This window comes from Sabethes cyaneus, chromosome 2, assembly GCF_943734655.1.
Source record: "Sabethes cyaneus chromosome 2, idSabCyanKW18_F2, whole genome shotgun sequence".
Lineage (NCBI taxonomy): Eukaryota > Metazoa > Arthropoda > Insecta > Diptera > Culicidae > Sabethes > Sabethes cyaneus.
The window spans coordinates 15,014,261-15,028,364 of record NC_071354.1 but is presented as its reverse complement, the minus strand read 5'-3'; the positions used below and the strand labels follow the sequence as shown (position 1 = coordinate 15,028,364).

Below are 14,104 nucleotides of genomic sequence, written 5' to 3'. Positions count from 1 at the left end.
ACTAATTTTAAAATGATATTTTAAAAGCTTTTTCTCAACTACCCTGTGGCATGTCTAATCAGCATTCGGGTAGTTATCGGACGATGTAACGTTCGTGTCTTCATAAAGATTACGAGAACAATAAACAACATTCTTTTATTCAACATTGATTTCGACGATTTCCATTGCATTAGCAAAGAAAAAAAATCGGAAATAATCTATCTCCTTAAAATACTAAACAGAGCGATAAACAAACAAACGACGGTTAGCCGAGTACAACCCGGCGAGCAACTCCCACTGTCACCCGGATCACTCGTCGTCATCGGTTCCTCCTCCCGGTAGTGCCCGATTTTGGCAGCGTAGGAAATCAGATGCGGAATAACGTGCTGCTCGAAGTTACCCTGGAACATGTGTGCCTGGGGGCCGCTGGCATACACTGTGACGTCCTCACCGCCGTGCGTCTCTAAATCCATCGGCCAAGTGGCCAGATAGCGCGCGTCCCGGTGTGTCCAGTCCAGCGCGCTAATGTCCGCCCGTACGGCACGGTTTTCCGCGGTGTAGGTGTCGTAGTAACCACCTCCGTTGGCGTAGCTCAGCGTAGTGTACGGAAGCCCGTCCTCGTCGCTGATGTCCGCGATGCCCAGAATGTCGCTGCCACGGTGCTGCGGATAATGGTAAACGAGAGCAGAGCTATATTAGTCGTGAACATTAGAACAGAAACCATAATAATGTGATTCGAAGTTGATGAAATATTTTATTATCTTTTTTTCCATTTTCAAACTTGACAGTGAAATGATTATTTTCATTGCTTTTTAACAATAAAAGGTAGGTAGCGTAAATTCGTTTTATAGTGGAAAAAATGGTTCGCTGTGTTGGAGTAGCAGCGTCTTCCTACTTGAGCTATTTACGGAGCGAAACAGCTGCTGTCAACGCCAATCATAGAACTCTATCTGCAATGCAAATTATATTACATTTCCTCTTCATAAATTATCATGGAAGGAAAAAATTGCTGTTTGAATTGAGTTTAAGGATCGTTATTCACAATGCCAGTAGTCTTACTTTATTCAGTTTTCGCGGCTGTCTCACCCTGAATCATCTAGTGTTACTATAGGTAGTTTTTGGTAGTATTATTATTGATGTTTTATGAAAGAGTCTAAAATTTCTCGAGTTCAATTAGTCTTTGAGTTACGCAAGAATTTCTGTTTTATTTGTATGAGAGTTACCCCCCCCCCCCCCCCCACCACGCCCCTACCAGAGGGGTTGGGTGTCTCAAACCATCATAGAAAAAAATCCTGCCTCCAATAGCTTATTAATATTCAGTTCCATTTGTTTAATTAGTTCTCGAGTTATGAGGAGATTTATGTTTTATTTGTCCCCCTTTTAGAGAGGGTCCCTTTTAAAAGGTCTCAAACCAGCATAGGAAAAATTCATGCCTCCAAAAACCCCTGCATACCAAATTTGGTTCCATTTGCTTGATTAGTTTTCGAGATATGAGAAAATTTGCACTTCATTTGTATAATTCGCCATACAAAAAATTTCTGCCTTCTAAAACCCTCACATGCCAAATTTGGTTCCATTTGCTTGATTAGTTCTTGAGTTATGCAGAAATTTGTGTTTCAACTGTACTGCAGCCCCCCCCCCTCTTAGGGCGGAGGGGTTTATTACTATCATAAAAATCTTCGCCGGACCCAAAAACCCCTGCATGTTAATGTTCACGCCGATCGGTTTAGTAGTTTCCAAGTCTATAAGGAACATACGGACAGACAGACAGTCAGCCAAAACTCCATATTTATAGGTAAAGATTGCATATTCAACTGATGGTAAATTTTGTCAGGGGCGAACCAGCCTACGGTTGAAAACCCCATAATAAAAAAGCTACTACTACTACTACTACTTATGTCAAATTTAAAATCGGTTTCAAATATAATTTCAAATTTCATCTAACGTTGAATATCATGCGTAATTTTTAGTAAACTTTTGTGTTCGATTTTATACATCTACTAGCTGATTACCCGATCTCACTCGGGGCCCCTTTGTCACTCAGTCACTTGTACATCTGTTTGAGTAACGGAAACTCTCATAATGCAAGTAATAAAACCCTATTTTTTTCATTTAAATATGTCTACTCCCTTTGTCAGTTCGTCTCACGTTGTCCCCCAACCACTTGTAAATCTGTCTTTTTCTCAGCAATCCCTATAAATCGACACAAAGCCTTTTTACGCTTTTGAATGGCCACCCTATTCCCTCTTTCAGAAATAAAACCACTTTTACAACTGCTATCGTTCCAAATGCAACAGAAACACACTCCTTTACCTTTACCTTTCTCTCCCCTGGTAAAAGACCGTTTCCCTCTTTTGGCAACCCTCCGGTGCTGATTCTTTTATGCCAGAAACATGTGTTTGACAAACGACGTTTACTGAAGAACAGTCCAGAATTTGCGGAGCTTTGACGGAACATACATTCATACTCACGTTCCTCGACCCCATACATGTTGGTTCCTTCCCAGTCAGGTCCCTGTTTTGTCACGTAGCTAATTATAGTGCATAATTATGCATCGGTTTGCTCAATTAAAATCACTATAGAGCTAAGAGAAACGCAACCCCTTTTACTTATTTAGATCTCTCTCCCCTTGTCAGGCATTCCCCCCATTTTGTCAATTTCCCAGTGCTGATTCCCTAATGCGAAGGAACTTGAATACCAAGTTTGATGAAGATTTGTCCAGGCATTTCGGAGTTATGGCCTACTCCCTGTTTTGAACCCCCTTCCCTATGTTATGGCCCCCTTCCTGTTATAACCCCCGCCCCCTCTATTGTCAACCCCCTGAGTTCTGATTCCCTTATGCCAAGGAACATGTGTGCCAAGTTTGATGAAGAACCGTCCAGGTGTTTCGCAGTTATGGCCTCCCCCCTGTTATGAACCCATTCCCATAGATTCCATTTTAAAGTCCAAATTCAAGTTCTATTTAATTCCAATCTCAAATTTTCGTCTGTAACTTTTGACTTTTAAATGCACAACTAAGATTTAACTTCCAATTTATGTTGGTTTTAATTTTTTTTTTGAGTTAATAATTTTTTACTTATGCTTTTGTCTTTCGAACTTTGAATTTTGATTTTTGTCTTTTGGATTTTGGCTCACCTAAATCTGCGCACTGCATATTCACCTTCAAAGTTCAAAATCATAGCATTCTCAAATGAATAGCTCTATGTACACATATTTTTCTAGATGTATTACTTTAGATAAGAATTTGCAGGTATTCGGAAGTTTTTACTGAAATGGGGAGTGCGCAGAATTAGGCACCATGTACAGAATTAGGTGCGTTTACGGTATACTTGACATTTTACTTTTAGTTTTTAAAGTTTCTTTGTTTTTTACTTGTACCTTACTGGTGATAACTAAATTGGATAAATTGGTAAATTAAGTCCATTTATATAATCTATTTATATAAGAGGCTTATGTCTGTACCGAAAACCAGGACGTCATAAGAGGCTTATCGGTAACTAAAAACAGGTCCCTGACAGGACGTCATGCTTTCGTAGTAATAGGTTGTATTCTCAGTCACCTCACTGGTCGACTGCTGGACTGCTCGATTGCTCAACTGGTTGACTAAACTGCTCGACTGGACTAGTTGATTAGACTGCTCGATTTGATTACTCGGCTGGACTACTTAATTGAACTGCTCAACTGCTTGATTGGACAGATCGACTTGACTGCTTGACTGTACAGCTCGACTAAACTACTCGACTGAACTGCTCGACTAGACTGCTCGGTTCAACTGCCCAACTCGACTGCTCGACTCAACTGCTCGGCTGGACCGCTTGACTGAACAGCTTGATTTAACTACTCGACTCGACCACTCGATTCAACTGCTCGACTCGACTACTCGATTCAACTACTCGACTCGACTGCGCGGCTCAACTGCTCGACCGGACTGCTTGACTTAACAGCTTGATTTAACTGCTCGACTAGACAACTCGATTTGCCTGCTCGACTTGACTATTCGACTCGACTGCTCGACCAAACTGCTTGACTCGATTGCTTGATTCGACTGCTCGACTCGCCTGCTCAACTCGATTGCTTGTCGCGATATCATAAAAAGCCGTAGGCTTAAACCGTCATTAGACATTACCCTTCTTTATCGACAGACTTCGCAGCCGGCTGTTAGAGTACAGAAAAATTACGGGGCCTGTGTAATGATCCTACTGACTCTATCTAGCAAGTACCGCCTAGCCGAGATTCGAACATACGACGACTAGCTTGTGAGACCAGCATCGTACCTCGAAGCTAACTGGGCGGTTGTCGCGATATCATATAATCGGTGTTAAATCAGACCGGACCAAGTCGCAAAATTTAAAAAAATGAGTTAATGATAGCAAACGATCAACAAATTTCTAAGTAATATTGTACTCTAATCAGACTACATAAATATTGCAAACAGCCAGAAGTTTTTATTCATTTAAATAAAATCCAATACGACCATAAAAACTATTTGTTTCAGTTTCGGCTATGACTCTTTTATGTACAACATCTTAGAGCTATATTATGCAATATAAGAACTCAAAGAATTAATGCAAAGATTAAACATCTTCGCAAACACTGGCCAATGGTATGTATCCGCAGTTTTCGGAATTCTGAACGGACATTTATATTTTCTGTATCGTAAGATTCGGGCTCAACTAGTGTTGATATATTGGCCAATCCCAAAAAAATATTGCGTCGTTCATTGGTAGGTGGGGTTCACACCTACATTCTATCGTTTGGTACCCGACTGTTTTACTGACTAAGCTACTGCCGTATCCTTCTTATATTAGGTTATCTGGTATCAAGTTTTGTTTATATTCTCCCAATTCTATCATTCCACATACGCACATACACTGTTATTGAAAAACAAAGTTTCTTTGTTTTTCTAAATTTTAATTTTCGATTTCTAACTTCAAACATTTGATTTTTTAATTTAAACTTTTTTATTTGCGTTCGTAACTTTATGCTTTTGACTTTTTACTTAAGACTTACACTAAAAATTCTAACATTCGTGTTTTTGACTTTCGACTTTTGACTTTGAAGTCTAATTTTAACACCAATTTGAAGTTCTCTTTCAATGACAATTTGTTTATTGTTTATTGTTTATTTGAGAAGGGAAAAGCCCGCTGGAGTGGAACAGTTATAACGTTCCTTCTCCAGTAGGCACAAAACCTCCTATCTTTTAGTACCAACAGATTTACACCAAATGATACATTTTTAACTTAAAACAAAGAGCACATAGTTTTCTTAACAAATAACTTACAAGAACTAGATGTATACAAAAAATAGTAGCTTAGGACTAACACGATACTATTGATATTATAAAGGACAAACTATATTTGTTTCAGAGCGTTACGAAAACGAGTTTTTAGAACGGTTCGAGATACGTTAAAATCAAAAACATTATAACATTTATTAAAAACGCGACACATGCTACTGACGCTACTACCATTTGCTTTCTAAGTCCTATTTCGTGTTTAGTTTTAAGCCCAAATTCTAGTTCACTTTCTGGTTAAATTTGAGGAGTAAATTCAAAGTTCAAGTTCAAGTTTAAATTCAAAATAATTTCAAAATAAAGTCCAACTTCATGTCCAATTTGAAATTTGAATGCGATATAACTCCAAAAATTGGGCAAAATAGATTTACCATCCTACTTGACTACTTGATTTTTCCATACTAAAAATATGCTTATGAAAGGTGGGTGTCCTCCCAAGTAACATTAACCGTTTTATTATACACTTATGATGGTTTTTGTATCCAAAATTGGTCATGAATACCATTTTAAGAGTGCAATAAAACTCAAATTATCGTTGTACCCAATTCCGTTCAAATTTTTGAACAAATTTTGAATTCTAGAACAATGAATATTGGTATGCTGTTTTAATTTTTTAAGTTTATCAGAATTGCACACATTTCTTTAAATTTTTTAATGAGTAATTATCATCGAAACGTCCACGGGGAACTGACACGACATCTTCATATATTGGAACTTTTGTACTTGGTTGGTTGCAAATTGTTATAAATGAGAATTGCACTTTTAGCTCGCCAAGCGGACCGACAGCTTCAAAAATAGTTGAATTTGAAGCAAATCTTAAGATCTACATCATGTGATATTTCTTAAATTTGCCATGAAGGACTAACAAACTAACAAATGACATGGCTCTGCAATGCAGAAGAATAGGGCTTTCAAATGGAGTAAAACATTTTTCGCGGCCATTTTGGAATTGATCGTCATATGAAATTTTATCAGAAAATCGCTATTTGCGCCATGAACCCTTCAATCAAATTTCAGACCACCACCATTAGAATGTTGAGAAAAACTAAGTGAAACCACCATTTATTTGTGGCAAGGTTCGCAATTTTTATGTAATTACTAGCTGATTGTCCGATCTTACTCGGGGCTCCGTTGCCTCTCAGTCACTTGTACATCTGTTATTGTAACAAAAATTCTCATAGTGCAAGAAACAAAACCCTTTTTTTTCATTTGAATGTGTCTACTCCCTTTGTCAGTTTCCCTCATGTTGTCCCCCAGCTACTAGTAAAGGGACTTTTTCCCGGTAATCCATATAAATCGACAAAAAGCCTTTTTCACGTTTTTGAACCTCGCCTTTGTTAATGGCCACCCTATTCCCCCTTTCAGAAATCCAGTCACTTGTACAACTGCTATCGTTCCAAATGCAAGAGAAACGCACCCCTTTACCTATTTGAATCTTTCTCTACCCTTGTAAGAGACCATCTCCCTCTTTTGTCAACCCTACTGCGCTGATTCTTTTATGCCAAATATGTACATGTGCTTGACAAGGGTTTTTGAATGCCAAGTTTCGGAACTACGGCAAAACATGCATTCATACTTACGTTGCTCGTCCCCCTACTTGTCGGTTGTTTCCCAGTCAGCTCCCTCCTCTTTCACGTAGCTAATTATGCATCAATTTGCTCTATTAAATGCAAAAGAAAAGCAACCCCTTTTACTTAGCCCCTTGTTAGGGCTCTCCCTTTTTGGCAACTTCCCAGTGCTCACTTCGTTATGTCAAGGAACATGTGTGCCAAGTTTGATGAGGAACCCTCCAGGCGTTTTGGAGTTAGGGCCTCTCCCTTGTTATGAACCCCTCCTTTGCCAACCCCTGCGGTTCTGATTCCCTTATGTTAATGAACATATGTGTCAAATTATGATGGAAAACCGTCCAGGCGTCACGGAGTTAGGGCCTTCCTCACTGTTATGACCCCTCCCCCCTTTTTGTCCCTTCACTTCTGATTCCCTTTTGTCATGGAACATGTGTGCCAAGTTTAATGAAGAACCGTCCAGGCGTTTCAGAGTTAGGGCTTCCCCCCTGTTATGAACCTCCTCCCCCTAATATGCTCCCCCCCTTTTGTCAACCCTTTCACTTCTGATTCCCTTATGTCAAAGAACATATGTGCCAAGTTGATGAAGAACCATCCAGTCATTTCGGAGTTACGGCCTACCCCACTTGTTAGTAACCCCCCCCCCTTCTTGTCAACCCTCCACTGCTGATTCTCTTTCGTCAAGGAACATGTGTGCCAAGTTTGGTGAAGAACGGTCAAGGCGTTCTGGAGTTATGGTGGAACATACAAACATACTCACGCTCACTTTTATATACATAGATAGAAGATTGTGATATTTCCAAAATTTGCTATGAAACAATCTATGAGCGACACGGTTTTGTAAAGAGGAAGCACAGGGCTTTCAAATGAGGTGAAAAAAATTGACAGCCATCTTGGATTTGGTCTCCATATTGAATTTTACCTGAAAATCGCCGTTTTTGACATGAGTGTACCAACCAATTTTAGGTTGAAGCTCACCGGCAAATCCTCCAGAAATTCCGGTAGTAGAACGTGCCTGTGGAAGAAGCCACAATTACAGTGTTGACTTAATTAAGCAATTTTTATTGCATCACCTCACCCTATGACCTCCCGAGTGTATGTCCCTTTCGGTTAAACCAGAATCGTCTGCGGCTTTGATCTCGGAGCTCACGGGAACAAGCCACGCATATTCTTGCATTTTGCTTGGGCCCACGAGGATTTGTTCTCAAGGGATTAATATTAAATGCAGTTTAGGTTCGTCTAAACGAACGAGTTGAAGATGAGGTCACTGGTATTAGAGTAGAGCAGCAATGACTTATAAGAAAAATTCAAGGAATACGCTCAAAATTGTAAATTTGATTGAATATCATATTATTTGCATTCAAATAAAGCTTTGTATAGGATTCTGACCTTGTTAGAGATATTCGCAAAGATTTTCGTACATTGATATACGACATGTGGTTTGCTGAAAAGGTAATATGCACTCAAAAGCTACTCACCGTGTATCCATTGTAGGTCATCGTGTGGCTATGATCCGCTGTAACCACTATTAGCGTATCTTCGATGCTCGTGGCCTTACGTGCAAAGGCGATCGCCTCCGAAAACTGTGCCGTTTCGTCCAGCGCCAGGCGTGCTCTCGTTCCGTGATGAGCATTATCAATTCGACCGCCCTCGACGAACAACACGTAACCGGTTTCACTTTTCCGCAACATATTGATTGCCACTTCCACCAACTCCCACAACTTTGGTTCCGTTTCGTGTAGGTTCAAAGCTTCAATTTCAAGATTGTACCAAAGGTAGTCGGTTTGAAACAGTCCCAGCAAGTGATCGGTGTTGTTGACATCAACCGCTTGTAATCCCACTTTATTGTACACGTACTGCGCCCGATTGGGATGAAGCTCAAGCCACTCCGCAATCAGATTTCTCCCATCCGTTCGAGCACCACTGTTTCCGTTTTCATCAACCGCCGTCGTTGATCGAAAATGCTGTCGACCGCCACCAAAAATAACATTTAAGTTCTTCCCCACCTCACCGTGAATCAACTGATGCGCAATATCCGGATATTCATTGGGATCACATCCATCACTCAAGACATTTTCATTATTCTCCCAATCCCGCGTCGCTATACTAGCATAGGCACCCGCCGGACTAGCATCGGTTATAGGAGTATTGGTCACCACTCCGGTGGCTTTGCCACTCTCCTGGGCCCACTGCAACAATCCTTTAAACTCTGCCTCGGTCCTATTATAATCGCAGTTGGAACGCGGAACGTACGGTGCAACGTTGATCATTCCGTAATTGGTTTTCACTCCGGAAAGGTAAGCCGAAGCCGTGCAAGCCGAGTCCGCAACTTGTTTATTCACGCAATACGGCCTGGCCGTACCAAGATACGGAAACTCTTCGAATGATAGCACTTTGTTTTCGTTGCCAAGGTACATCCGGGTGGCAGCCACCGTTTGCGGGGACATTCCATCTCCGAGGAAGAAAATTACATTCTTGGCTTGCGCTACTACCGGTTTCTCGGCCAGTTTTGCCTGTAGCGTGTTCAGGGCTTGCTGCTGCCAGTATTCCGAAGTGGTTTCGATCTCTTCGTAGCCTTTAATCCCATCTTTTGCGAATGCTCCCAGTGGAAGTTTGTGCTGCCGGTCGATATCATAGCGCCGGTAGACGTCGTTGGCATGGCTCAAGGTTAGAACCATATAAATAACTGCTAAAACCAGTGTGATTTTCATTCTGACAGGTCCTTGGAACACTAATCACTCAACGATTCATGCCAGCTGCATTACCAATGTCAAACTAACAAGTCCATGGTGTATTGTTAGGGTATTTTATTAACATTTCAAGTGCGATAAGCATGCTCTTGGTGAGTGGATGAAGACGGAACAATTTTTTAGGGTGACCATTTTTGCTTTGAAAATAATCAAAGAGAAGTTATCTTCCTAGTTCCAAGGAACATTTTACAAGTTTTTAGATTACATACTTCAAACTGTTCCAGCGCCAAGATTTAGGTTTTACGTTTCTGTAGCACTACAACATTAATTTGCGTAAAAAAGAACAAAATTTAAGGTCACCTAATAGAACACTACATTAATATTTTTGCAAGAAAAGGACACACTCTACTAAATTAAGTCTGTGGTCACTCTGCTAGTGTTGCATGCGGTTCGCAACGGGAGACAAATCTGATAATGGACTGGCTGTCGATCACTCACGGCATTGATTGTCGGCAGGATGCTTAAAAAAGAACTGTGACCAGAAGATATGCATCTGAATCGCCAACCCAGCCAATACAATGTAGGTATGTACTTTGCATTCCTACCGTAATGAAAACAAAAAATAACAGTTTCGATCATATTTGAAAAGTTGACAGACACCCACCGTTGCGATTATATTCTAAAAAAAAGACACTTGTTTTGTCTCTTCAAATTAAGTGTCTGCAACTAATCTAGGAATAGGATTATATTGCTGAGTTTATACTAATGCTTCTACAAGCACTTGTATGCTAAAATGACATGACTACAGTAAAATCTTTAGATAAAGAAAACTAGATCAGATAAATACATTTGTTACACAAAACAAATATAACCGGCGAAAATTAAGCACGTGCAGAAACTACAAACTCGCAATGTTGCTATTGCTTGGTATTTTTAATAAATTTTGAATTATTATTGAATAGTTTTTCAAAGTATTAAATTTTTTTCAATAAGGATTCAGGGTAGCTTTTACCAACCGCGTCAGATTGCCCGGAAAACTGTTTTCGTGCATTATCTGCCATAGCTGTTCACGCTCGAATGTATCGTATGCTGTCCTAAAATCCACTGAAATATGATGCGTGGGCACGTTGCACTCCCAACATTCTTGGAGGATTTGTCGAATCCGTAGTATAACGTTCGCCTGATACTGCCTCACGTATTCTGTTGCTATTGGGGCTAGACGATGTAACCAAATCTGGGATCACCTTGCACAGTGATGTTAAAAACTCAAAATCTCAAAACTCATCAAAAATCTAAATCAACTGTGAATCATGTCAACTTGATCCTATGCAGAAAAAAACTCACGCGTGAGTTTTTCTGCTTTCATAGCAAGGAGCACAAAACTCACACATATTTCTTCCCGCTTGATCATATTCTGCTTTGCTTCAACTGCTACCCGGAGCTATACACATATACATTCGTTGTTGAAAAGCATAGGCATTCTTTCGTGCGATACGTAACTGTGCGTGAGCGTGAGAGAAAGAATCGCTAAACAAATCGTAAAGTTAAACTAAAACACAGATTTAAACTACATGTTTATCTAATTCTTATAAAGCTTTCTAGTTAAGAAAATGTCGTTTCCCGCGAGGAAAAAATGTAAATTCTGCCAATATGTTTGCCATCTTAATTCATGAATGTGTGGTAACTTTTCTCGCTGCTGATGTTTTCTCTGGCGGTTAATTCTCTTTCGCTCTCTGGTTCGTTGTATTAAATGCCAGCTGTGGAAGAATTAAGCAAAGCTCACAGCTAAATTTTGTTCACATCGCATAGCAACAGATAGATCGCGTACAATAGCGAGAGAAATTCATATGTGAGTTTTACGCTTGTGATCAAGGTTGAAATTTCTTGTACTTGAAATCTCATTGAGTTTTTTGCTGCTATGAATTTTTCAAGATCGTTCATCAGCGTACTGCCGCGTTAATTACAGTATTCGAGCCGAGTGCCTTTTCTATAGATGGGACTAACCACACCCTCCATCCATTTCTCCGGGAGCTTCTCCTCCTCCAAAATCCTTGAAGTTATTCAGTTCTCTCTGTCCTGCTTCTGGCGCTTTTTCTTTCACAGGATCGTGATCTTCTCATTGCGCGCTCGTAGATACGTGGCCAAATGCTAGAGCGTACCCCGCTTCATCCACCTTTGAGGATCGAAGCGCCTAGGTTCACAGAGGAAGATCGAAGGTATGTAGAAAGTGCTTGTGATCGCTAGGTCTCGGAAGTGGCGAAGATAATGCGTCGCTGGCCATTATCGTTCATGTCGGAGTGCAGACTGTGGGGCCCGATGACCTATAAATCGAGGTGTCACTTCCATGCCGACCTGGGCGTTCATATCTTCGAATACGATTTTGAGGTCCCGTGGCGAACAGCTGTCGTACGCTATCTCGAGCTGCCTGTATTACTTGCCGGTGGAAGACCAGCTAGTCTAAGCCCTCGATCGCTGGTCAGACGCCATCGGCGATCTGAGGGTGTGCATTCATCAGCCTCTTTTTCGAAACGACTAGCTCGACCGTGAGCAGCAGTTCAGATACGATCATTTGACTGTTTTTAGAATACAGTCAATCTGCCGCTTACGAAGACTACAGCCTACAATCCATGTGGCCTCTCAAGAGAAACCAATAGTCCTTCTCACGCTTTGCGTTCATATTTAACAGTGTAAACTGCAAACTGACTGGGAGTATAAGATGACCTATAGTAAAAGTTGGACACCCAGCGTCAGTCCGACCGACTTCTTACATACACATGTAGTGTTTTTTTTTCTATTAGAATTGAATCATACGATAGCGCGTTTGCGGTACGTGCGTTAGTGCGGATCGGTTGTAGCCCTGGTTCCGAGTCGAATTTTCTAGATTTTTTGTAATAAAGTGGGTTTAGGTAGGTTGCCTTACTAGGGCCACGCTACCGAGTCTAGTGGTGGGATTGCTATCGTAGGTTTAGTGCCGAGACAGCACGTTTCTTATTCAGCTGCCAGCTTCGGATCAGACGCTGTCGAGTGCCGCTCCTAACCTGAAGTATCAACCACTCACTAGGTTGAGAAATCGACAAGCCATCAACAGCCGCTCCTGACACGGGAAAAGACGCTCATGGCTGACAAGGTTATTCCTTGATGCAACACTCCGCATTCGCATGTATGCCTCTTTCCTTGACGGTATACGACCTTATTTTCCACCGAGGTTGGCTACCCAATTTATAGTAAGGTTATGCGTATTCCGGTACCATGAAGAAATGGTTGCGGACCACTGTGGAGTCTACAATTTTAATTCTACAAGTGCGTTAGGCACTGACAGTACGCGTTATCCAGCTGTTCAACCAAGAGATCTATAAGAGCCTTGTATGTAACCAAAACCAGACCCCTGACAGGACGCCATATTTTTGTGATACGAATCGCAGCTCGCTTCCTGAATGCATTACTCAAAGCTAAAACTAATACACACTCTGGAGGCAGGATTTGCTGTGGACCCGAAAAAGAAGTGGGTGTTATAATTGTAACAGAATTCGTGAATAAAACGATGTATAGAATTCTAGCGCGGACTAAGCGAAATCTCAAACCATTTATGCTAGATTGCAGTCATGACAAGTATAAGTACTTACTTACTTAATTGACCCAACGTCTTACGACAAGGCAGCGCAGTGTAATTTCTCCATCTGTTTCGGTCCATGGCAACTGGACTCCAGTTCCGCGGGCATCCAGTGCTCGCCAAATCTCGCTCCACCTGGTTGGTCTTGCCACTTCGCTCACTGTGCCCCTCTTTGTCTTGTTCCTACCGGATTCCATGCGAAAACGCACGAGCTCGTGGTTCATTCTTCGCTTCCATATACCGTTCTCTTGCACTTGATTTTATAGATTTTTCACGCCACCTAATCAGTTTATTTGCATGAAGCAGCCATGGCGGAGACAGTCAAACAACTGCGCTTGATGCTTTGTTCGTACTCATAGCTACACGACGTAGCGGAGAAGTTGGACATGGTGAAGCACTTCGTATCCGCTGAATGGAGCCAATCTGGCATTTATAACAACCTAAACGTTGAACGGAAGCCTGTAGTAACGTGCAGCAGAAGCTGAAAACCGAGAGCAAGGTGGTCTCCTCGTTGCACGGCTTGGGCCGGGAGGTCAGAGCAACCGGTTAAACGGTGAAGAAATACTTGGCTAAAATGTATATTTTTATACGGAAGCGTCAGTCGAGGCTGGCTGTGTCTGACTAGCAGACAATCGCTCAGAGAATGGCTGAACGTGACGTAATTGGCTATTGACGCTGGACGGACTGAAGGACTGGCAGAGGACCAAGTATTTTACGTCTCCCTCCTAAAAGGTAAGCGATGATGTCAAGTATATCTTCCGCGCGAAGTTCCCAAAAAGGATCCTTCTGTGACTGATGATCAGCGCCAAGAGAATACTCAAGCCGCTGTTGTATCGTTCGGGGTTCGGGGTAAACGAGGAGATACAGTACGAAGTACCTATCGGAAGTAGCTACCTTCTTTTGGAACTACGACCCCACTTTTGGAATCTACCGGAAGTTGCCGTAGTCTTTTGGCCGGACCAGGCAT

At 41.4% G+C, this 14,104-nt stretch overlaps 2 protein-coding genes across 3 annotated transcripts in view; one reads left to right on the top strand and one right to left on the bottom strand.

Annotated features, from left to right (window-relative positions):
* Positions 1-14,104, top strand: part of LOC128738571 (GTP-binding protein Di-Ras2) — a 177,208-nt gene that overhangs the window by 91,235 nt on the left and 71,869 nt on the right. The gene's annotated exons all lie outside the window — the stretch shown is intronic.
* LOC128735127 (membrane-bound alkaline phosphatase-like) lies at positions 198-9,515 on the bottom strand. The gene is made up of 2 exons (XM_053829621.1): positions 8,316-9,515; positions 198-641 (listed from the first exon to the last, which is right to left on the bottom strand). The coding sequence occupies exons 1-2, from the start codon at positions 9,513-9,515 to the stop codon at positions 198-200; spliced, it is 1,644 nt and encodes a 547-aa protein (XP_053685596.1).

Bases quoted from the DNA above. Each gene is read 5' to 3' on its own strand.
- LOC128735127 (XM_053829621.1), bottom strand. From the start codon at position 9,515: ATGGTTCTAACCTTGAGCCATGCCAACGACGTCTACCGGCGCTATGAT. The intron at 642-8,315 runs GTGAGTAGCTTT...CATTATCCGCAG, and splicing joins TGACCTACAATGGATACACG to CACCGTGGCAGCGACATTCT.